General features: G+C 35.4%; 1 protein-coding gene across 1 annotated transcript in view; it reads left to right on the forward strand.

The window, feature by feature from the left end:
• Positions 1 to 26,997, forward strand: part of ARHGAP10 (Rho GTPase activating protein 10) — a 2,173,597-nt gene that overhangs the window by 702,622 nt on the left and 1,443,978 nt on the right. Inside the window, exon 2 of the mRNA XM_044063456.1 lies at positions 11,918 to 12,013. Within this exon, the coding sequence (XP_043919391.1) occupies positions 11,918 to 12,013 (96 nt within the window). The remainder of the gene's footprint in view (positions 1 to 11,917; positions 12,014 to 26,997) is intronic.

The raw sequence follows: 26,997 nt of genomic DNA on the forward strand, positions 1-26,997 counted from the left end.
AAATTAAAAATTTTATGTAATGCTTTAAGGTTTGACATGGTATATACAGTGGATATAAAAAGCATACGCACCCCTGTTAAAATGCCAATTTTTTTGTGATACAAAAAAAAAAATGAGACCACAATAAATCATTTCTAAACTTTACCCACTTTTAATGTGACCTATATCCTGTACAATTCATTTGAAAAACAAACAAATCTGTTAGGGGGAAAAATATAAAAAATAAAAAACGTACAATAAGTTGGTTACATAAGTGTGCACACCCTTAAGCTAATACTTTGTTGAAGCACTTTTTGATTTAATTGCAACATTCAGTCTTCTTGGATAGGAGTCTTTCAGCATGGGACATCTTGAGTTGGCAATATTTGTCCACTCTTTCTTGCAAAAGTGCTCCAAATCTTTCAGATTGTGAGGGTTTCTCTTAGGCATAGCCCTCTTCAGGTTACCCCACAGATTTTCTATTGGATTTACGTCTGGGCTCTGGCTGGGCCATTCCAAAACTTTAATTTTCTTCCAGTGAAGCCATTCTTTTGTTGATTTTGATGTATGCTTGGAGTCATTGTCGTGTTGAAAGGTGAAATTACTCCTCATTTTCAGCTTCCTAGCAGACACCTGAAGGTTTTGGGCCAAAAGTGACTGGTAATTGGAACTGTTCATAATTCCCTCCACCTTTACTAAAGACCCAGTTCTAGCAGAAGAAACACAACCCCAAAGCATGGTACTTCCACCACCACCATGCTCCACTGTGGGGATTGTGTTCTTTTGGTGATGCGAAGTGTTGTTTTTGTGCCAAACATACCTTTTGGAATTGTGGTCAAAAAGTTCAACCTTTGTCTCATCAGACCATAACACATTTTCCAAAATGCTTTTTGGAGACTTGATGTATTGTTTTGCAAATTTTAGCCGCACCTGGATATTTTTCTGTGTAAGAAAAGGCTTCCGTCTTGCAACCCTACCCCATAGTCCAGACATATGGAGAAGACAGGAGATTGTTGTCACATGTAGTACACAACCAGTACAAATTTGGAGGGATGTCCAGTTCTTTGCAATGTCACTATTGTCCTATATTTTTTCCACTTTTTGATGACTGTCTTCACTGTGTTCCATGGTGTAGCTAATGCTGTGGATATTTTCTTGTACCCTTCTCCTGACTGAAAACATTCAGCAATGAGATCCCTTTAATGCTCTGTAAGCTCTCTGCGAACCATGGCTTTTGCTCTAGCAGACAACTGATTAAATGTCAGGAAAATCCCACTAGGACAGCTGAACTTTATTTGGGATCTCTTTAATTGATGGCAGGTGTGTACCCAAGAATACTGAATGTTGTAATTAAATCAAAAGGTGCTTCAACAAACTATTAGTTTAAGGCTGTGCACACTTATGCAACTAGCTTATTGTACATTTTTTATTTTTTTATATTTTTTCCCCTGACAGATTTGTTTGTTTTTCAATTGAATTGTACAGGTTATAGGTCACATTAAAGGTGGGGAAAGTTTTGAAAGGATTTATTGTGGTCTCATTTTTTTATATCAGAAAAACCTGACATTTTAACAGGGGTGTTGTACACTTTTTATATCCACTGTGTGTGTGTGTGTGTGTGTGTGTGTGTGTGTGTGTGTATATATATATATGTGTGTATATATATATATATATATATATATATATATATATATATAAATATATATATATATATATATATATATATATATATATATATATACATACACACACACATATATATATATATATATATATATATATATATGTATATATATGTATTATATAACCTCCAAAATGGAAGTATACAGTTGGTTTGTACAATGGAATTGCTATATACCATGAGTATTTTGCTTACTTCTAATTGAATGAACCGTAAATTGTTCTGCTTCAGACAGTCAACTCCTTCACCTGATTCAGTCTACTTTAACCATCTTCTTTAGGTAATCATTCTGAAATCAATACCAGCCAATCAACTCTTGTTTCATAGATGCTGCAATCTCTGTATTAAAACTTACAGCCCCTAGCCTCCCCTTTCCTTTGAACCTTTTCAACACACCAGTGAACGTTTTAGCCCATACCTATCCCACTATCAAAAGACTTCTTTTCAAGTTAAAAGTCACAATCCTCGCCACAGACAACCTATGAGTAGAATACATCAAGCCTGCAGCTGATACTGCAGACTGTGCTTGCTGTATACGAAGCAAGTGCTCAGCTGTGGAAAACTATGTCCCAGAACTCCATAATAACAATCTTGCATGTCATCTCTGCATAGAAGTGGAATTTCTCTGATTCTGTCACCTCTTTCTAAAGTACTAGAAAAATACTTCCAAATCCAGCTACATATCATTTTCTGTGATGATAATCTCCAGTCTCCCACACAGCATGATCTCTGCCCTTCTTACCTACATCACTTCCTTGACCCAAAACAGAAATGAAGGAGGCCTGGTATCCACAGTACTTTTAGACCTATCCAAGGCCTTTGATACTGTATCCCACTGATTGCTGCCGAATAGGCTGTCTTCATTAGGACTATGATCACCTGATTTAATAGCTATCTCACTGGCAGACAGCTGGCTGTGAAATGGCAAACAGATGTGTCCTCCTTTTTAACTATAGCAGTGAGTGTTCCCAAGGGTCTGTTCTGGGTGCAGACATCATCCAGTATGCAGATGACTCCACCCTGATCTGCTTAGGCAAGAATTTGGAAAAATTGTCATGGATAACCCAAGAATACTTATGATTTATGGAAAACTATCTCTATGACTCATAGCTGCTACTTAACCCCAAAAATGTAAATTAATTGTATTCACCCTCAAGTAAATCTCTTACCAGAAGAATCTCTTCAACATGACCTCTTCTAACTGTACCAAATTTGAACTAGTAACCCACAAAAAAACCTCTCAGGGATCATAATTGATGAAAATATGAAACCTGACTTCCATCTAAAACAAGTAGTAAAAAAAAGTCAAAAACTTGGTGCCCTCTATAAAATAAAGCTGTACCTTACAGATGGTATTAGGCAAGTCATTGTCACATCTTGCCTACTTCCACGTCTGTTAGAATTTCCTTACTAATGTGGATACATGGTGGTCAAAGTTCGGATTACTATTGATTTGAGTACCCAGATCATGTACAACTGGGTCTGCACTTAGGGAGTTGCTGTCTATAATGTAGTTAGCAGGGTTGTAAGCTTTCCCATAGGGAATAATGATACATTTTTTGTGTTTAGCTTTAACCTGTGGCTTTGGAACAAATCATTTGTCTGCATTAACCTGTCTGCAGTATATTAACATCGTTGGAGGACTTGATGATTGCTTCCAGTTTGCAACAGTCAGCAAATTTGGTCAGCCACAGGCCATCCACGTTTGACTGGACTTCTGAAAAATAAATTATGAACAGTAAAGGGCCCCGCACAGAATCCTGTGGTCAGCCACTGGTGAAGGTCTTTTAGTAGATGTGAAGTAACCCACTTTGACAGTGTATGTCCTGTCAGTGAGCCAGTTGGTTACCCTTCTGATAATCTAGGGGTTAATTCCCAGTTGGGAGAGTTTCTCTATAATACCTGAGTAGGTGATTGTGTCAGATGCCTTGACTAGGTCAAGATCGGTTATGTGCACTGTCTTTCCCTCATCCAGGTCCTTGGTGACTTTCTTGAAGAAGTCAACCATGTTTAACAAGCGTGATCTACCTTTAATGAATCTGAACTTGTTGGGTCTAGAGTATGAAGATTACCTACGTCGTTGTTAACAAGTTCCATAATGATTCTTTACTAGCCTCATCTCATCTGCAAGGCCATGGAAAGTATGAGCCTAAAATTTCCAGGGTCAGTTTATGGTCCCCATTTGTACATGTCGTCACTCACCCCCACGTGGACTTTGAAGGAGTCATACCAGTATTTGTGGTTGAGTGACTAGATGGATCCTGGCACCTGAAAGGCAGCTTAACATACCCGGCTTTTTATCCAGCCTGGTAAGGGGAACATGTGTGTCTCTCACAATGGAGCCACCTATGACCAATACATTAGGTTTTGCGGCGTGACAGCATATAGGCTTATTTGTTGAGATAGTGGTGTGTGTTGTTATAGGTTGTGTTTGTTTTTTGCATTGTTATGTGTTTTTTGCTTTATATGTGTAAGTAGTTTCTGTTTGGGAGGCCTCTGATCTTTAGTAAGTGACTATTGGGTACCTCTGCATATGTGGGTTTATGTGTTTATATGTCCTTATTTAGTGTAGGAAGCGTGTGTGTGCTGACAACCTATTTGACATTTGATTTGTCCTTATGTAAGAGTCTTGCCTGCTATTTCACAGTGTAACTACATGTCTCACATAAAATATTTGTTTCAGAAGTAAGTGGTTGTCTGTATACATGAAGCAGTTGCTACATTACCTCAGGATGCCCAAGTCTGTCGGGCTGGCCAGAAACATGATGTGAAACTGCCCATCCATAATAGCAGGCTGTTACTCTATGTTTTATTATGGAAGGGAATGGTTTAATTTGACAGGACTGTAATGGTAGTGCCTAAACTACAAGAGGAATCTATACTTTGTGTTGGCTAAGCTTGATTAGTAAGGAAACTATTCATTGCACAACTGAGTTGCTTCTAGAGGAGCAGAAAAGCTTGGAAGGGTTTCACAGCTGTTTAGGGAAAAACTGAGCTTCCCGGCTTTTGTATCTATACAGGGCATTGCTAACCACTGCTGCGAGAAGAGCAGCACCATGCAAATGTGATGCTTAAATATTATCAAAGAGAAACAAGTTTTAAGCTAACTACCTATCAGGAAAACACACAATAAGCCTTCCAACATCAATCACAAACTCAGACAACTACCTCTCAATGCACTGGAGTGAAAATTCACTGTCTTCTTGGTGTACAAACAAGTGAATGCTAGAGTGTAAAATACACTACTTCATCCAACAGCTAGCTAGCTAGATAATGAATTGAGAGCAAGTACATCAGTAGAACAGACAATGAGAGGCAAAATGCACGTTTTCAATATAACCACAAGGAAAGGCAAGTAATTCAGATCATCATCAGCAGTGTAGAAAGAGAAGAACTTATTAAGCTCACTTTATGATAGGGGTGAGAGTTTAAAATCACCAGGTTTAAAAAATGGGTCAATGAAGGGGAGGGGGAGTGGGAAAAACTAGTATGGAATCACCTGCAGAACTTCAGTTTATGCAGACTTGAAATCTTTTCATAAAAAGACAAAAACCCAGAAATTCACTACGTATTTAAGTATCACTCAATTTAACCAGTGGAAAAGAAAAGTGTGAAATGTGCAGCCAAGATAATGTGTCTGTCTGTCACATATAACAAAAACACTAGGCCAGGCAGATTTCTTAAAGCAGAAAACAAAATGGAGCACATAAAACAGAAAGCAGCTGTATCACTCACAGACAAAAAGATTTAGACTTTCTTTCCTCACCCAGTAGGGAATCACCAGCAGAACTCTAGTTTCTGCTGGCTTGAAATCTTTTTAGAAAAGTAAGGTATTTATATACTGAGATCACTCTACCGAGTTGTTAATGATGAACATGTCTTATTTCCTTTCTCTTGTTTAATATTTAAGACTACCTACTCTTTTCTGTGGTATGCAGTTTTTGTCCTTGAACCACTACCTGTTAATTTTAGTAATATTTGTATTAGATGCATCCTTATTTGTTTTACAGTAACATCTTGTAAACTTAATGTATGTATTTTGTATGGAGCTTTTTTCAGTTTCAGTGGAACTCCAAAAAGATCGAAAAAGAAAACGTTACCACCAAGTAACAACAAACGTATCACGGCAAAAAGTCCTCAGGAATTCAGAATAACATATTTTAATGTCCAATGCTGGTATCTTAAAATATGAACAAGTAAAAACACAATGCCATAATGTGGTTCAATCAGTCCAATCAAGCGCTTTCACCTAGGCTGTCCCAGGCTTTGTCAAGATACAAAAACCATTTCAAATTTACTTTATGTACTATTTGTGTACTTCAATAAATCAATTAACTTAACAATTACGTAGTTAAAACATCTTTCCAACAATCTTTCTTCTTTCACTTTATGTTGTGTTATAACCTATATGTATGTTGTAAAATGTATATATAAAATATATATTTAAAAAGTTTTTTGCTTCTTTAATTTTGCAACCATATGTAAAAGAATATGTCGTAATAATTATATAAGCACTGTTATTACATACACTAAAACTTTAACAATAAATAATATACTTCAAACTTGCCTACAAACCCTACCCCAACACATAGTTTGTACCTAATTGAACATATGTTGGTAAAAAACATATTAAAAACATTTATATAGCATGTCTTTAAATTCACTCTCTCTGCATAATTATTTAATGCCCAAAAACACCCTTAAACAAAAAAGTTTTTTAATAAATAACCTCTTTCACCAACAGGACTTTACAGTTTGGCTCTTCTCAATCTGAGCACACTACTAATGCTAATAGCTTCATTTAATCCTGGTGGCTTACATGCATTGAGGTTTAGTTGCCATAGGAGCTCCCTGTATTCTAGGGACGTCTCCCAGTCTCCTCCCCTAGGGTTATGGTCAACTCGCTCTAACACCATAAATTTTAAAGTCATTTGTTCACACACCAATGAATGCTTGAAGAATGCATTAGTTTCTTTTTTCTTACTAATCTCGTACAAATGCTCGTACACCCTCCTCTTTAAAGTTCTTTCCGTTTTGCCAATATAAAACCCATAACAGTGCTGGCACACTCCCAGGTACACCACCCCTTTGGTATTACAATTAAAATAACCTGGTGAAGTGATATTCCTTTTTCTTGATTTTAAATATAAACCTTTACTGTTCATCATGTAGCAACATTGTTTACATGCATTACAACTAAATGTACCTACTTTTGTTTGGGCATTTTTAATGGTAGATTTTTGATTACTTTCAAAAAGATTTTTAAGGTTCATGTTCTTCCTTCTTACAAAATATGGATTGTTTGGTATCATTTTATTAATGTCCTCATTCATAGATAAAATAGGCCAATATCTGCGTATACTACCTTCCACCTCTGCGCTGTTACTGCTGGTGGTGTAAATAAAAGCTTTCCCTCTCTCCTCCAAGGTCTTTTGTTTGGCACTCATATTTTGTCTTTCTATTTCACCTAACAGTGGAAAGTATTGGTCTGCCCTTTTTGCAACAATCTCTAGATGTAACTTGTCAAATAAATGCCCTGGGTAGTTCTTTTCCAGAAATAAAATTTTAAGAAATTCTATTTCCTTTTGAAACAATACCTCCTCACTACACATACGGGAAGCTCTAATTAATTGGCCTTTTATAATTCCTTTCTTTTGAGATAAAGGGTGGTTACTTTCATAATGGAGAAACATATTTGAAAAAGTATTCTTTCTAAAAATACTTGATTGAAAACGCTGCAATTGTGTATTTTTTTCTAAATTGACATCCAAATAATGTAAATGATTCACATTTACCATGTGTGTGAATCTTAAAAAATCAGTTGTGGAATTTATATATTGAATAAAGTTGTCCAGGTCAACTAGATCACCATTCCACAAAATACAAATATCATCTAGGAACCTTTGATAATGGGTGATATAGTTAGCCCAAATTGATGAAAAAATGAATTCTGCCTCCCAGTGGTGCAGAAGTATATTAGCGTATGCTGACGCACATGGTGTACCCATGGCAACCCCTCTTTTCTTCCTAAAGAGCTCTCCATTGAAAAAAATGAAGTTATTGGTAAGAATAACTTCCATAAATTCAACAAGTAAATTTGTAACATTGTTACTAAACCCTGAAGAATGGATAAGCACATTGTGGAACCAATCCAACCCGATGGCATGTGGGATGCTGGGGAACAGATCCACTATATCTATAGTGATCATGTATTTTGTTTTAGTAAAATATTCTTTCTTTATATTCCTTAAAAATTCCCAAGAATCTTTACAAAGGAATTTTAATGATGTCACAAAATTTTTTACTGTGATGTCAATAAATTTCCCTAACGGTTCAGTGATTCCCTTCGCTCCCGCAACTATCGGTCTGAATTGCAAAGGATGCAAACCTTTGTGAACCTTTGGTATACCAAACATCACTGGTGTCAAAGGTTTTTGAACTAAAAGATAGTTAAATAACTCTTCGTTAATTGCCCCCTGCAAAAGATGGTCCTCCAATAAATATTTTATTTTTGCGTAAGCTATATTACGCTCATTAGTTGAAATCTCATCATATTGTTCTGTGTCATGTAACAATGCATACAACTTAGCTTCATAGTCATGTTGGTACATCAGCACTATCCCCCCCCCTTGTCTGTTTTCATCACTCTTATTTCCTCTTTTTTCAGATAATTAATAAGCTCAAATGATTCCTTTGAAAGGTTTTTGGGATATGTTGTACCTGTGTGTCCATCCAATTTTCTGATGTCAATTTCCACTAACTCTTCAAAGATCTTTAAAGTTGGATGCAGGGGTGGATTAAATGTGCTGGACCTATGAAATAAATTGTGTGCTCGTTGATTGTCTTTGAAAAAAATACTTAAATTCAACTGACGAGTAAACAATTTTAAGTCTAGGATTGTTTTTGGAATATTAATAGAATAAGAAGGTACAAAATGAAGTCCCTTAGTGAAAAGGTTAAAATATGCAGGGTTCACCTCAACATCAGTATAGTTAAAGATAGAAAAATTATCCTGCTTACAGATCTTACAGGGGCTCAAGTTTGGGCTAAGAACGTTCTCAGTTATAGTAACAATCCTATTGTGTATATTATCTGTTATCTCCTGAACCTGCTCCACCTCTGGGTATATGGTGTTGTTTCCTTGTTCCCTTGTCTCCCCTGACCAAAATGAAAAACCTGATTGTTGTTAACATTTGCTCTTTGGGCCAATCTTTCACTCCTTGGGGCCTGGGGTGGGTAAATAGTTGTGTTTACATTTTCATCATTGTTAAAAACGTCGTTGTTACTAGGTCTACTATTTGACCATTTGTTTCTAACACTAAAAGTATATGCTACCCCATTATTATAGTCAGCCAGATCCTTTTCCAATTTTCTTATTTTTCTATTTACTACCCTAGTGCAATGGTCATCAACTTCTTTAAATGTACACTCATAATCTTTCTTAATACTACTAAAATTACTATCATTGACAATAGTATTGTTCAATGTGTTAACTTCTACCAACAGCGTTGCTGCTTTAGCCTCATAGTCCTTAACCATGAGGTTTAACATCTCAAGTCCCATTCTGTTGAATAATTCAGTAAGGTCGTCAAACAGTTCTGATCCAGGTACAGCATTGTTTGGAAATTTGCTGAACCTTAGACCTTTAGGTATCCGTTGGAACCTAATGCATTCAGTCAGGTAATCTACTTCCATTTGAGCAGCTTTATACGCGTAGAGTTTATTATTTAAATCAAGCAATGTTTGTTCAGTAAAATTATTGTTATTTTGAGCCATATGAACAGTACCTTGATTAAACAAAAAAGGTTTGGTCATCCAGTTGTTGAAATTAAAATCTTTAAACAAATTCTGGTTCCCTCCAAGCTTCGGGACCTGCTGCCTACTGGATTTTTCATGTACCTTCATCCCAGTCGGTCGCGTTACGTCTAAGACTTCCGGTGGGGTGCTCGTTTTTCTCCTCGCACCTATTCCGATGTCTTTAATCATTTGTTCCTGGTTTGCTGGTATACCACTCATGCCTTCACCATCAACCTGCATTAAAAGCCCTGTTAACTGTGATAAGAGGCACATCACTTGCTTAAACTCGCCTCTGGTAACTGGGGCGTCATCCGATTGTTGTTCATTATTTCCCAAAATAATTGGAGTATCACCAAAGTCTGTGTTCCCCGTACTTTCAGCCATGAAGCAGCAGTAATATAAACACAAAAAAATCGAAAAAGAAAACGTTACCACCAAGTAACAACAAACGTATCATGGCAAAAAGTCCTCAGGAATTCAGAATAACATATTTTAATGTCCAATGCTGGTATCTTAAAATACGAACAAGTAAAAACACAATGCCAGAATGTGGTTCAATCAGTCCAATCAAGCGCTTTCACCCAGGCTCTCCCAGGCTTTGTCAAGATACAAAAACCATTTCAAAATTAAAATTAAAATTAAAGTAGCAAAAAAAATTTTTAAATATATATTTTATATATACATTTTACAACATACATATAGGTTATAACACAACATAAAGTGAAAGAAGAAAGATTGTTGGAAAGATGTTTTAACTACGTAATTTTTAAGTTAATTGATTTATTGAAGTGCACAAATAGTATATAAAGTAAATTTGAAATGGTTTTTGTATCTTGACAAAGCCTGGGAGAGCCTGGGTGAAAGCGCTTGATTGGACTGATTGAACCACATTCTGGCATTGTGTTTTTACTTGTTCGTATTTTAAGATGCCAGCACTGGACATTAAAATATGTTATTCTGAATTCCTGAGGACTTTTTACCGTGATACGTTTGTTGTTACTTCAGTGGAACTCCACTGAAAAGGGGGTTTGTGATCAGCTGGGACTATCCCGGTAAACAAATGCTAGTAAATAAATAGAAAAAAGTGACATCACAAACACCACTCTGCCTCATTAAAATATCGGAGTGTAACTTTTGTGTCAAATATGTCAGTTGCAGGTGTCCAATTTCTTTAAATAACTGCACATACATTCTTGGTTTGCTATTTTGCTGTCCTGTCTTGCCCCGCTCCTTCATAAAACACCAGAGAATGCTAATATTTCAGTTGTAGTCATGCCCTTTCCCCTTGCACCCTCTCAATATTTTAATATTTTGGTAGTCAATCAGTCTGCTCTGCTGTCTCCACCTCTCCTCATGCAGTGCTAGCTTTTCACTGAGCATTGCCCTCTGGCATCTCCTTTTACCCCTTTCATTTAATGAATTTGTTGAATACATATACTCCTGGTTTCCTTCCTATATTTAAACAGTTATTTTGTCTGTCATTTACACTATTCATTGATGCAAGTCTTCTAATCTCCACCCTTCTCCCTCAGACATCTGATTTTATGTTCACACACTTTTCAACTTGCCTTTTTGGCTATTCAGTCACAAATATTTTATTTACCCCTACCACTCCTCTCAGCTGTTTCAAAATCTTCCAAACATTTCTGCAGTTATTCATACACCTGACACATCCCTTATAGGCGTTATCCATATCACCTCACCACCTTACTTTTTTCCCATCTTGTTCATAAAGTCGTAGATAAGTGCTAGGCTAGCTGCCCTTGGCCATTTTGAGCCTTGCCAATTTACCTTCAAAGGTGACCTTCGTGCCTGTGAGATAAACACCTTAACCTTTATGCCAATTCCTAACTTGGGAGGGGTGACGACACTTGGGTAAAAGCAGTTCTCCTAAGCATACATCTTTATTGGCATCTTCACAATAGTCCCATGTATGTACTGGAAAACTGAAAGGAGGATATAACTGTATTGGAAGGTATATCCCAGGTGGTTCCACAATCCATGTCTGTCTTACATTAATTTGCAGCAAGATGTGAGTATCCAGAGATGCAGTTTCCAAATGCAGGTACTTGGCATACCCCAACACACTTGCAAACAGTACTGAAATTTTCCTGCTGATTGACAAACTCTTTGAAGTAGTTTTTTAACGCAGTTGCCTTAAAACATTTATAACAGTGTGGAACTGTTTCTTTTTCACATTAATTTTTATATTCTTATTTGATTTATTTTGGAACAGCAAGTAATTTGTTTTGAAACCATTGTCTATAGTTGTATGATCATGAAGATGTGTGCCCCAGTTTAGAAACACAGACTGATTTGTGCATTTCTTAACTTTTTAGCTAGGATATATACCTATACAGATTATTGCTTTTAGATACTGTACACTCTTTACTGCCTTTATTTTTTTGTAGTGCTATCAGCTAACTAAACTTTTGTTTTTGTTTTACTTTTTATTTTTAGATCTATCAGTAGCTCAGCGGAAGTTTGCACATTCACTTAGTGATTTTACATTTGAGTTTATTGGTGATGCAGAGACTGATGATGAAAGATGCATAGGTAAGACTCTGCTCCTCTAATAACTTTTATCACATATCAAATGATTTTATAGTGCATATATAATTTAACATGTTCTTGTTTTTGCATATTTTTTTTTTTATCCTTTCTTGACCGGGTTAGTCCCATTAGTCTAGTAGTCTCTTTTCCCAAGAGACCCGAGGCAGTGTTTTTTTCTACAAGGGAAAATTTTGTCAGGGCATTGAGGAACTTCCCCATCTCATTAGAAGAGTTCTTGTTCCGTTCCGAGCGCAGTGGTGGCTAGGACAACAGCGCTCAAGGAGATCTAAGATGGCAGATAAGACAGAGGTGTGAACCCTGGTGCAATATTTGTGAAGCTTTGCGAGGTTCTGAGTTTTAGTAGAATTTGTTTTATCGGAAGCAAATCTTCAAAACAGTGATGGATGTGTTGCAGGATGATATTTTGGGTGAATTCTTGTTGACGAACAAGCTGAAGTGTTGAAAATATGTTTCATGGGGTAAAATTATGGACAAAATTCAGTCAGAGGAATCGGGAGTTATTTTGAAAGAAGATTGCCAGACAAGGAAATTGTATGCCAAGACTGTTAAAGAAACTGCAGGAAAAGTGATGAGAGGTGAACAAATAAAAGGAATTCCATCTGTCCACAATCCCTTTTCCCATTTTTGCACATGGGGTTGGGTGTCACTTCAACAGTGGCAGTCACCTAGAGCAAAGGCTTACACCACTGGGTGGCTTGCCCTGCCACAGTGATTCTTTCACACCACACAGTTGCATGTACACTCATATCTATAGCAAATTTAGAGTGTCCAAATGCACCTACTATATATCTTTGGAATTTGGGAGGAAACGGGAGCACCTAGAGGAAACCCACATGAACACTGGGAGGACATACAGACTATATGCAGAAAGCACCCTAGCCAAGAATCAAACCAGAGAACTTCTTCTTGTGTCAACAGTCAAAATAATTTTATGGTGAGAATTCAGACCCAAGAAGAAAAAGAAATGGAGAGATATGACATTTGGAATAGTTTAATGGCCCCCTTCAGGAGTCAAGGCTCAGGAGGTAAGAGATTTTATTCTTGTTCATAAAAAGACATTTTGTGACATTTTTGAGACTGGTTCTGTTCTGCACAGTTTTTTCGGGGATGTATGACAAGAAAAAGAATTGTAATCCATGGAATTCTTATGTGGTTAAAGCATTTCACAGAAACAAAGAAGAAAAAACATGTTCAATTTTGAAGTGAAGTTGAAAAAGAGACTTTAAAGAGACATTTAAACAAACTTTGTAAAGAAGTTATGGACGTTAGCAAAGTCATTGATAACAGGATTATGGACTGGGAGATTGGTCTGCCATATTTTACTAAAAATAGAGAAAGAAAAAACGTTCATATCCCTAATATGGTAAATGTAGAGGGTAACAGAAGCAATGTAAAATATTAGAGACAATGAAAAACATGTTTTTTTCCTGTGGAAAAGATTATCATTTGATAAATAACTGTGATAAGAGAAAATGTTACATTTGTGGGGAAGCAGGTCATGATGCAAAAAAGTGTGATTTGGTATGTTGTAAAGGTAATAAAATTTGGCATTTTTGGATGGATTGTAATCTAGGGAAAGGGGATGTAGAAGAAGAAGAAGAAAAAATGGGGACAGTATATGAGGAGAAGAAACAGTCCCAGTAAAAATAAAGATTAAGTAGGGAAGCGATATTGGAGAAAATAAAGATAAGGATACAAAGAAAAATGAAATAGAAGATAATATCGAAGAAAGTTATGAAGTAAATGATGAGGAAGCTGTAAATCTGAAAAATGTAAAAGTTAAAAATAATTCTGTTGGCAAAAGAGTAAGAGGCAGAAAGTATTTAAAGGGATAAGTGTTAAAGAGAAAAAGAAAGGCTATGTATAGTGCATTAGCCGACTAGGGCACTTAGCTCTATGGATAATGCAAATGAGATAAATACTTCAAATTTACACAATTTCTGGTAAGCTACATTGCAGACATGATGATAACTTTAGAGTGCTTTCATTAAATGTAAGTATTATTAAATATATAAGTAGAATAGGCATCCTAAATTTGTATAGCAAGTGTGATGTTGCTCTAATGCTATTGGAAGATATAACATTTTTGACACAAGAAGAAAGATTACAAACAAAAAACCTTTGGATAGGGGGTACAATATGGTACCCCAAAAAGAAACTATGTTCAGGTATAGTTATACTTTGTATAAAGTCAATAGTTAATCAGGTATATAGAATTATAGCTTTGTATGCCTATGTTACATGTAAAGAAAGGGACATTTTATTTTCTAACATTTTGGATTATGTAGTAATTAATATGGATATAGTATTAATGGTAGATTTTAATGGTAATTTGAGAGGAAAAAAGAGAAGAAATGATACAACTTTTGAAGTTATAAAATGTGGCAATTTAATGATTTGGAATAATAATTTGTAGAGGTATATAGTTGAGGTGTGTGTATATATATATATATATATATATATATATATATATATATAAGATAGAGGTAAGATCATATCAGGCACAAATTATGAATATTGTAGTAAATTATTCAAAGAAAATATTTCAAGATATAAATAATTTTAAAAAAGAATAGCATGTTAAAACACTGACAGACCAAGAAAATAAGGAATTGGAAACTTGAGATTTTCTTATATGGATTAGAGAGGATACTTAGACAAGTTAATATACAGTCAGTTTCAGAATCAGATGGAATACAATACCAATTTTATAAGAATTTTATTGATTACCAGAAAAAAATGCTAAGTTATGAATGAGTGGTTAAATTAAGATTTTATGTATAAAGATTTATGCAGTGATATACTTAAATTTGTATGGAAAAATGAATATAAAAATAAAATTGGGATGGATTTTGAGACCTATAGTATTGAGCTATACAAATGATAACATTTTTATGAAAATAATTTAAAACAGAATGGAAAGTAAAATGAAATTATTATGGAAGATAGCATATATAGTTTAAAGGGAAAAGGAATTATTACTAATTGTAGGGAAATTGTGGATATTATAAACAGGACTGATGAGACCAAGATACAGTGCAACATGAACTTTTGTGGATAGTTATGGAAGATTATAACATAAGTAAGAAAATTAAGAAAGTATGCTGCTCTGCATATAATAAAAATAAAGTAAGAATTGTAGTGAATGGATGATTAAGTAAAGAAATAGATAAAAAATAATATGGCATATATCTGGGAAGTCCTATGAGTAGTATATTATTTGTATTAATTATGAATGAATTAGTCAGAGATGTAAATTTGCACATGAGAGATGCTACTTATGTTGTAATGAAGAGATAAAATCTCCAGTCATGTTTACTTATGCAGATGATATTGTATTGATTATGAGAAACAAATTCTGGATGAAAGAAGTTCTATGTTATATACATCAGTCTTTAAATATAATAGTCATGACTTTAAATAAAGAAAAAAAAGTGAGTGACTAGGTGACATAGTAAAGATAGGAGTGACTAGGTGACATAGTAAAGATAGGAGGAGTGTCTTTCTCAGTGAAAAAAATATTTTAAGATTGGGGGTACACATGTAATTGAAGAACAATAGAACAGGATACTAGCTGAATTAAAGGAGCTTTGTTGTTTTTGGAAAACATACATGCTAACATTTTAATAAAACATTTTATTTAATTCAGTAATGTTGGGAAACACTGCATGCATGTTGACAATAATCTATGAAAAAGAAATACTACAAGTATTTTTTTCTTTTGTATGGGGTTCAGAATTGAATCCAGTGAATAGAGGAGTTACATGTACAAAGAAAAATAGTGGTTTAGGCTGCTTCTTTGAATTTGTATAAAGTTTTTTTGGATAAATGATAAAAATGAGAAGTTAGTAGTACATTTACTAAAGTGCAAATATAAGCGGCATTGGGATATGTTAAAAAAATTCAAAAGAGAAAAGGCGTGTATAAATGAAGTAATGAGATGTTATCAAGAAAAAATTATTTTATGGAAAATAAAAAAAATGAAATAGAAAATGAGGCAAAAGTATGGTATAAAAATATCATGATACAGTATTGTATTAATCCTTGGGCTGAGCTAACGAATGAAAAAGTTAGTTATAAAAGTACGAAAAGCATGGCGTAATACACAAGTAGAATGTCAAGATTTTTTTCTGGAGATTAGTGAGTAATAAATTCCCAGTGAAAGGAAATATGCCATATTAAAAAAATCAGTGAAAGAGTTTGTATATATTATGATAAAGAAGATACTACACAACATGTTTTCTTACAACATATAAGGGCTTCAGAATTGTGGGAAACTTGTGCAAAGAAACATTCTTTGAAAAGTAAAGGAGGTAAATGAAATAAATGTGGATATATTTATGCATGAATGTTATAGCTGTAAAATAAGGAATATGGTAGTAAAATAGATTAAATATTATTTTATGTTGTGTGGACCATTTGGAATGTAGGGCTAAATGAAACCATGTTTAATGGTAAATGGAGACTGACAGTAATTTTAAGAAAAATTAGATGTGGTTGTTGAAAAAGGAGTTTGGTTCAAATAATATAATGAATGTTTAACATAATGAAAAGCAAGATATTTATGACTGTATGACAACAGAAAGGAATTGAAATTTGTACAATGTATAAATTTGTAAATATGTAAGTTTGTAAATAGTATTGTACATAGTGTTTTTAAATAAAGAAACTCTAGTGTTTTCTATAGGTGCTGTGAAATATTTTATATTGACCTAAGCTACCACCAACTCAAGCAAATGGTACCTCAGTTTAATATCTCACATGAACGATGACACATTCAGGAGTTTACCCCCCCCCCCCAGTGCTGCACTGCGGTGTCAACAATTTAGTTACTTGGAATATGAATAGAACCCACAACCTTGTGGTCTTCCAGCACTAAAAGCAAGTGTACTAACTGTTGTGCGACTGACACTGCTAATGGTTATAGGTGGTTTTAGGTGCTAGAGGCAAAAGTGATAATAAGTAGATTTATAATTTGTGTATATGCTGTGTGTAAATGGTGGTATCCAAGCACAGCAAACATCTGGAATTATCTTGTTGGGTGTCCATAAGAAAGGGCTAATATTAACAGTGTAGTTGGTGTTCCTTAAGAATTTCTGATTTTGGAAGATTCTGTAAAAGATGTAGACTACAGGTTAACAGAAAGAGAGAAAAACAGATTTTCTTCTTTGAGAAAACCCCAAACTCATTGAAAAGATAGATGGCATTGAAAATAGAACCAGGAGAAACAATATAAGAATCTGTGGTATCCCGGAGCAGATGGAGGGGGACAATATGATTAATTTCCTGACTTCTTGGATTCTTAAAATCCTAAACCTACCTGAAGCACTGTCCTTTGGGATAGAAAGGGCACACAGGTCTTTTGTATCCAGTAAAAACAGCTGTCCAATATCTATTATTTTAAAATTTATCTCAACTCAAGACAAAGACTTTGTTTTAAGAACTGCCTGGTCCCTTGCTCCATTACAAATTGGTGACCAAACTATCAGGTTTGACAATGATGTTTCACCCCTTGTAATGTCTAAAAGAAGAGGATGTGTCCCTCTAATATAATCATTAAAAAGGGAAGGAATCAAAGCACAACTTATATTCCCAGCAAGAATAAGACTAACCCTGCTAGAAGGAAGGAAAACGTTTGACTCTCTCAAAGAAGCATCCACATTTGTCCAAAGAAGAACCTTTTTAGTCCACCTGAACCCATGGATTCTTCAATGAACTTAAAAGACAAGCTTCAAAGAATGAGTGGACTATTAAAAAAAGAAACCCAGAGACAAATGATTATACATAACTTCACATTTCATGCAAGTTTTTCTTTTATCCCTTCTAAATAATGTGGAATCATACACAGAAGGTCATGGAAATTTATTTTCTCTCCTATCTTTTTCACAACAATGCTAACTTTATACATAATATATAGTACTCTAAATTCAATAAATCAAAATCTTATCCAACTGCAAACTACTATTTTATACTTTTATGCCTTTGTATACACAGCATAGCACTAGTGAAATGGTATAAAATCCCTCACTCATTCCATATATTTATATATATATATTTTGATATCCTATACTTATTTCTTCATGTATGTGCCTTCCCTTTCTGTTTTAGTCGTAGTGTCATAGTATTTAATCACTGCAGGAGAGAGAAGTGCTTACTGTGTTGCTTTTAAGTGAAATGTTATTATTATATATACATGTATTAGTTAACTGAACATCTGTAATGTGCTCCATTTAGCTAATATATCTTATAGCTGTTTATGGTTGGTAATTTGGAGCTTTTATTTTAAATATTCATCATTTTAAAAGTTATGCTTAAAAGCTTCACTTCACTAGAAAATTCCCACCTACTTACTTTTTGATGGAATTTTGATAACTCTTGTGACAAGCTCAAGCTTCTAAAGACTTCAGTTAGCTCCAAGACTCATGAGAAACAATATGTGCTGTCTTCCAGGAAGTAGGCATGACCTTTGAACCTGTTTCTCTTCACTGAACTGTAACAGCAAGTCAGATGCAAGCATGATCGTTTGAACTGTATTTTCATTCATTTAGAAATTATTTTTTTATCTAAAAAGTCTTATAAGCATATGTTTTACTGTAAATAGAGATTTATTTAATCTGAATTCCATTTATATTTAAATAAGAATTACAAATATGTTTCTGATAATGATAGTTTTAAATGCATCTTTTTCCTGTCTGATTTAATGACATTGTTATAGTCCTGCATTTACTCATAGCAAGAAATAATTATTATGATTAATCAATTTATCTTTGTTTAGATAAAAAAATTAAGAAATTGTATACAGCTTCATTTTCTTAGTTCATGCATACATAGTATATTAAATCTAGTTTTTCATTTTGTATGATTTTAATGTACATGCTGTTTCCCTTCTGCTTGCTATTAACCTGCAGTAGCTAGGAATTCCCACTAGATGTCATGAGAGGGTTAGTTTGTGGCTTCTATGAGAGACATAGTAAGGCTGGATGTAGTTTATCCATGCAGAAGGTTAATAAAATATACAGTTTTATTGTTTTCAAATTTAGAGTTTTTAAATTGTCCATAACAGTTTTAAGAAATGTATTTGTCATAATGAATCAAGGAAAGCACTTTTCAATTTTACTTATAATAGTAGTCTCCATCAAATTATAATATTTCACGTTTTATCTGTTAATGTGAATGGGTTGAATAACCCCATGAAAAGTAGTGTCAACAAATATTTAATGCTACATAAAGCAGATTTTGGATTCATTCAGGAATATCACTTAGTACCAGAAGATCTAAACAAATTAACCTTTAAAGAATAGAATATTTTGGTAAGTTCGAACTACAACCACAAGAGAAGAGGTGTCCTAATTTTACACAGAAAATCAATGAGAAATCCAGAAATAGTTGACTCATACTCAAGCAATGATGGTATGCTTGCTGTATCATATTAAAACTAGATAAAAAGATGTACACATTTGCAAACACCTACTAGATAATGGGTATTGGGGCTAAAACTGTGAAAAAAACATTTAGACACCCTAACATTAAAGTCTAAAGGTGAGTTACTATTAGAAGCTGATTTTAATTGCATCTTGCCCTCCTTTGATACTACATGCTGTAAGCCCTTCAAGATGTCCTCTGTTGCCAAGCACTTGAACAACTATATAAAAGACAACAACCTAATTGATATTGATGGTATAAAAATATTACCCTCCCTGAAATATTCTCACTACTCTTACAGATTTGGCATGCAGACCAACATCGACAAAGTCTTTGTAACCAGTTCTTGACTGGCCAAAATTGATAATGTAGTGCTGACATCATGCCCTATGTCTGACAACAATGCTATCACCTTCAATGTAACACTTAACACTGACCCCTTAAACTTCTGCCAAAGACTACATGCTTATCTAGTAACAGCACAAGGATTTAAAGAATGGTTTCTAGATGAGATAAAGCTTTACCTAAATGTCAGTAGTAATGGATATGCTTTAGATATTATCCTCTGGGACATTTTAAATGTAGTCTTACATGGTAAAGTCAAAAGTTGATATATAAATAAAAGGAAAGAGTGGGATAAAAAACTGGTAGACATACAAAAAGAAATTGATGAACTAAAACTTACAGCAAATGACAAATCTGCATTAGCTGACGTATGTAAAATGAACAAGGAATATCAGGATGTCGTGCAGCATAAAATATCAATACATCTGAAAAAAAATCAGATTAAAATCCTACTCAATTAATCCCAAGTGTATGCACAGCATTGCGATTAAATCTAAACATTTACATGAAAAAAGTCATATAAAAGAAATCATATACACTACAAGTAATCAGACTATCAAAGTTACAGATCTAAAAAATATTTTGTGTTTTAAAAAAACATTACAAGAATATATTAATAATAACTCATCTGCAAGTGATAAAAGTATAGACAATTTTCTTACTAATAATATTCAAAAGAAGGTATCCAAACACCATATTAATAACATAGATAAACCCTTTTCTTTAAAGAATTAAAGGAACAAATAAAAAATCTGTAGACAAAAATGGCACCAGGGCTGGATGGTCTGATTCCGGAATTTTACAAACTCTTACCTGATAACATCTTGAAAATCTTACTCATTGCATTCCAAGAAGTTAAAACTACAACAATGAGTGAGAAGGTCACACAGAAAAACAATCAGTAAAAATTAGATGAAAACTCCAGCCATGCTAGAATTTCCACTGAGTGACCTCTAAAACCTCTTGTATCTGAAGTTACAGCAAACATCCTTCCCTCATGGAAATATTCTGTCATCTCTCCCATCTTAAAACCAAATAAAGAGCCCAACCTCTGCACATCATACAGGACAATTTCTTTGCTTAACATTGATTGCAAGATATTTAAATAATATTCTCTCAATATTAATTCATGAAGACCAAACAGAGTTTATCAAAAACAGAACGGTACAAGACAAATGTAATTAGATTACTTTCCTTAATAGACTTAACAAACAGGAAAAAAAAAGCTTTCTGTTTTAAGCTTTGATATAGATAAAGTTTTCGACTCCCTAAATTGACCATATCTGTTTAAAGCTCTGTAAAAATACAGTTTCTCCCCAAACTTTATAGGAGTACTTAAAAAACTATGTGAAAAGTCCATACCCTGTGTAAAGATTGGATCTTATCTATCTAGCCCATCTGAAATATTAAAAGGTAATAAACAGGGGTGCCCCCTCTCCCCATTGCCCTTTGCCCTGGCTATTGAGCCTCTTGCAAATTATGTTAGAAATAATGACAGTGTTAAAGGATATAAAGTGTCAGACAAATTATCCCCAATATACAACTGTTTGCTGATGACCTACTAATAACTTCTAATGATATTGAAAATTCAGTAGATCACCTGTTACATAATCTAGACTTCTTTGCAACCATATCTGGTCTAAAATTCAGTCACAACAAAACGCACGCACTTCTAGTGAATAAAAATGTTACTATGAAACTTAGATCAAAAGAGATATAAATTGAGAGGGCATGCATATTAAACATATAGGTATCATTATTGAATCTAATTATAAAAAAACACATGTAATTACCAACAACTTATAAACTCAATTACAAGTCTAACTGGTAGATGGAACAGACTTTTCTTCACATTTGAAGACAGACTAACTTTAATCAAAATGATACTGTCACCTAAAATCTTACTCATTGGCCAAGCTCTAATAATTTCACCACCTGTCAAAAATTAAACAGAAAATTAATAACTTATTGCTCAGCTTCCTTTGCTATCCAAAAAAAACCAAGAATTTCTCTTCTCTGGCACACCACAAGCTGGAATGAAGGAGGTATAGGGTTTCCAAATATTAATTTTTATCTAAACTCTGCATTTATTAACATAGTGTTGCTTAGGAATAATACTTCTACTATATCATATTGGAAATCAATACATTAAACCTTACTTCTTAATAGTAATAGGACATTACTAGACCCATATACTCAAATAAATACAAACATCTTTATATGGATTTTAAAAATATACATTAAAAGTGAAAGGTCAAAACTTGATGTTCTTCAGGTTTCACTGTTGCAGTCATCACATTTGGGTTATCTGCTTGCAAATAGCCTTCAGTTGGCCTGATTATCAAAGTCTTGGGTCCTGCGTCGGTTGCTGTCTCATCTTCCATGATGTCAGGTAGTCAGGGGTATAAAGCATGCGGCCAACGCCATTACATCAGTCTTTCTTGCCGTGCGGTTCCCGAAGCAGAAGCAGTTCACAAGTGCCAGTTGGCCGACTCCTGAAATTTTCGTTTTTCGAGTTTCAGAACTGAACGTCTTCAACTAAAGCTAAGTACCCAGTTGGGGAAACTTTTTCTTGCTCTAAACCGATGTCAGTAAAAGTCAATAATTGTATTTCTTGTGGAAAGCAAATACCTCATAAAGAATTTAATTCGTACTGTATTCCTTGCCTAGGCCCTGACCACGACATACCTCGCTGTCAGTTTTGTGCCTTATTTAAGCAACAAACTATCCGTCGGTATATTTATGTTTCTAAATATTTTGGTACTCTGTTCAATTATCCAGATATGTCTTCGGTAAGCCATCTGACTACCGACATTCTGAAAAAATGCAGAGATAAAGACAAGAGGACTGTGGAACCTGCGGATGTCTCTACCTTGGATGGGTCTGGAGCCGCTGTGCAGGCACTGGCTTCTGAGGGTGTATTCAGGCCTACTGACTTGCATATTAAACCAACACCATCTTCTTTTCAAGGCCTAAATCTCGAACTATGCCTAGAAAACCGACACCCAGACCGCATGGTCAGGCCTCTATGCCTAAAAAACAGATAAGAATGGCTGAAGACCTTATCACTTTAATCAGGGGAAGCCAACCTTCCCCCTGTAAGAGACCTAGGACTGAATTTGCTTATGATACTTTTGACCAGGATTCTGAAATTTTGTTTCCTCTGATTACCAGGATTTGCCCTTATATACCTATGAGGACTCTGATGCAGAGGAGACTCCATTCCCTCTGCTTCCCCTCCAGAGGATTTCTCTTTTGGTGAGACCTAGCATACTCTTAAGGAGCATTTTCGCTGGGAAAGCCAGGATTACTCTGATTCTAAGAAGAGGCTTAGGGATTTCTTACTCCTGCCCCAGCACAGGCCTTTAGCTATCCCTTCAGTACTAGACATTGTTGATGATGCCTTTTCTGAATCTAGCTTGGCCCCTGACTCTTTATCTCCTTCTCCCAGAAAACCTGACAGATATTACAGACCAAAAGACAGCTAGTTCACCCAGGCTAACACTGTGCTGAAAAGCAAATAAACTGTCTGTGCAATCCAATAATAAAAGTTCTGTTAAAATCCAGAATTTAATGAAAAAATTGAAATAATTTTTATTATTTTTGTTCTTATTTTGTTTTAAGTCCCTTGTCCAACGATAAGCGCTTTCAAATAGTTCTTTTTCAGATCGTATTTAACCTTATGTTAAAGTTTCAATAATTTTCGCTATCAGCTTATTTGAAATTGGATTTGTCTTTCATACTTCACTGAAGGTGAATGTTGATATGTGTTGTCATTGTGCTTACATACTGGATGATAATATATAGCTTTAATTCTTTTTCTACCAGCAGTTTAGCACAGTTAAAATTGTCCCAAAATTGAACCCGTATTACTGTTAGCTCTTAACACTTCTGCTGTTAACTTTAATCCTTCATATTTGGTGCCAGAATTTTTCATTCTGCTTAAAAATATATAACCTTTTCTATAAAATGTAATTTGAAGATCCTGTTACCTCACCTTCACAAACTGTTCTTGTTACTGTTTCATCCAAAAGACTACTGTTTCTGTTTTGTTGTACCCACCCCCTTGGATTGTTGTTGCCCTATCCTTGCAGCCTCTACTGTTGTCTTGATACCTTCAGTTTGAGGGTAATGTGTAAAAGTCAGTCTCTGTTCTGTGACTGTGTTCCAAGACAGACTGATTCTTGGTTTACCTACCTGTGTTATGTATTTGTGCATGGCTTCTACATAGTCCCACTGTTTTTCCTTCCTCTCTTCTGTTTTGAAGTGTTGGTGTGGCTGTGAAGATTTTGTCTCAGGAATCAGGATTCAAGAACTCATTGTAATATTTCTTTTTTATGTTCAGTCCTTAGTTATGTACAGGGTCTACTTATCCCCATTATCAAACTACCAGAGCCAATTGTATTACACTTTGTCTGTTTACCTTACTTGGTTGGTGTTTGAAATGTTACTGTTTCTGCAATGAATGCATTCAAAAGTTGTTTACCAGTCCCCATTCTTAGCTTCCTTATCGAGTAACACATATGCCTGCTTTGTATCTGATCTTGAAAAAAGTCATACAACTGACTTCTTCTTCTTTCGGCTTTTCCCGGCTAGGGGTTGCCACAGCGGATCACCTGTCCGCTCATGATTGGCAGTGGAATTTTACGGTGTCAAGTTGCCAGCCCTGCGCCCAACCTTCCACAGAGGGCACACACATGCACACACTCACACCTAGGGCCAATTTAAAGTGTCCAATCCACCTACAGCATGTCTTTGGGATGTGGGAGGAAACTGGAGCACCCGGTGGAAACCCACGCGACCACAGGGAGGACATGCAGACTCTGCACAGAAGGGAACCCCAGCCGAGGATCGAACCGGAGAACCTCTTGCTGTGAGGCGGCAACACTAACCGCTGCACCAGAAAAATTGAAAAAAGGCATACAACTGACTAATAAATGGGAAATGTATTGCTCTCTTATTTATTTATTTATTTTATTTGCAGTTTGTTAACCGGGAAAGTCCATTGAGCCATGCTGAGCCCATTTTCATTGGAGGCTCGGGGAGAAAAGCTCCTAAAATACAGTATTTACCATATTTACAATAATAAAAGAAACAAAACAATTACAAGTAATACACAATATATATGAGCTCATACAAAGTAACACTGAAACTGAAAATATAGATTTAACAGATTTATGGGAGTCTTATGTTGAAATTGGGATAGGAAAAATATAAGGGGTTGAAAGCATCAGGTAGGGTGGGAGCAGGAGCTTTCCCAGAGGGAGGAGAGATGAGAGGTGGTGTAAGCTCTTGAAGGTGGAGTGATTATGGGTAGTTCTAATGTGTGGGGGAAGTGAATTCCAGGATCTGGCAAGGTAGAAAGATAGTAAGAGTTGCCCTGGAGTACGTATGGGTTTGTAAACTTCCAGGAGATTTTGATTGCTGGATCTGAGTACTCTATGAGGCTGATGCATTTTTAGGGTGGAGGAGAGAGAAGGACAGTTAGAAGGTTTGAAAATAAACTTGTGTGCAGGTGTGAGTTGAATATATGTCAGGTAGGTGGGAAGTTATAACCAATTTAGGGAATGGAGGGAGTCACAGTCGTGAGTGGAGGAGTTGGATCTGGTGGCAAACTTAGAAATTTTATTATAGCAGGAAGATAATTTAGATTTGAGGAATTAGTAAGGAGAGGGGCTCCGTATAGGAGAGAGGGAATGAGGTATGTGGTAGCTAGGAGTTGTTTGGTTGAGGATGTAAGTTAGCAGCTGTGTCAGTGTAGCATCCCAAGCTTTTGATGAGTTTTTTTAATGTTAGTTTGTAGGTGTGTGTCGAATTTTAATTGATCGTCAATAAAGACCACCAGTAGCTTTGTGTAGGGAACATTTTTGATAGAGGTCTTGTTATGGCTGACAATAGAGAAGGATGCTTTGTCAATTTTGGTGTGCCTGGAGGGGGTGAATACCATAATTTTGGATTTAGATGTGTTGAGAGCTGGATGGTTATCTAGCATCCAATTTTTGGTGCAGGAGAAGGCGTCTTGGGTTAAATTCATAAGTTTAGGGAGAGAATTGGCAGAGGAGATGATGCTAGAGTCTTCTGTGTATTGGACAAGTTTAGCATTGGGGATGTTCTGATAAAAGTCATTGATAAATATGTTGAATAGTAAGGGGTCCAGTATAGAACCGTGTGGAACACCAGTTGGAGTGTGGATGAAGGAAGAAGTACAGTTATTCCACTTTACAGCTTGTTCTCTGAGATGTAGCTGGTGAACCAGTTGACGGAAGAAGAGGATAGTTTGAGATGAGAGAGCTTGGACAAGAGGAGATGGGTGGGATACAGTATGGAAGGCCTTGGATAAGTCGAGAAGGAGGGTAGATACTATATTGCTGGAATCATGAGCAGACTTAATGATTTCAAGAAAGGAGAGCAAGGCAATAGTGGTGCTGTGACCAGGTCTGAAACCGTGTTGATTAGGGGTCAGTAGTTGATTCTCTAACAGATAGGGTAGAGTTGTAGGGGGATATATTTTTGAAGAATTTTTGAGATAGGAGACAGGATAGCTATTGGGCAGAAATTGAAGACTATAAAATTGCTACCCCCTTTGTGGAGGGTAACGATGATGTTCTTTTTCCAAAGGAGGGGTACATAGGATTCTTGGATGGAGTGATTTATTAGGATGCAGATAGGCAGTGCTATGCCATTGGCAGCTAGCTTGAGGAAGTTAGATGGAATGTTGTCAGGGGCATTAAAACTGTGTTTTAATTTTAGTAGGAGTTTTTTAATGATATGTGTAGAAATAGTCTTGAGAGAAAAAGGAGGGAGATGAGTATAATTGGAGGCTGAAGGGGTAGGATTGGATGTATTGGGTGAGGTATGAGTAGATATATTATTAGAGAACAATGAGGTAAGTTTGGCTACTGAGTCAATGAAAAAGGAATTGAATTGAGTAGCTAGGACATGGTCAGGTAAGTTGGGGTCAGGGCAGGAGTTATCTTTCTTACCAGGGCAGAGGAATGAGGAGATACTGTTCCAGAATTTTTTGTAGTTGGTTTTATGGTTATTTTGAAGTTTGAAATAGTAGGATTATTTTCTGTTTGAATTTACTGACTGCTGAGTAATCATGATGCTTTGGTGGCAGGTTTAGTTTCATGTTTATTCAGCAAGCGTACTTGCTCAGCTTCTTACAGGTGTTCATCTTTGTCACTGCTGCAGTAGCC

The sequence above is a fragment of the Protopterus annectens genome, chromosome 2.part1 (genome assembly GCF_019279795.1).
Source record: "Protopterus annectens isolate FY-2018-M chromosome 2.part1, PAN1.0, whole genome shotgun sequence".
NCBI lineage: Eukaryota > Metazoa > Chordata > Ceratodontiformes > Protopteridae > Protopterus > Protopterus annectens.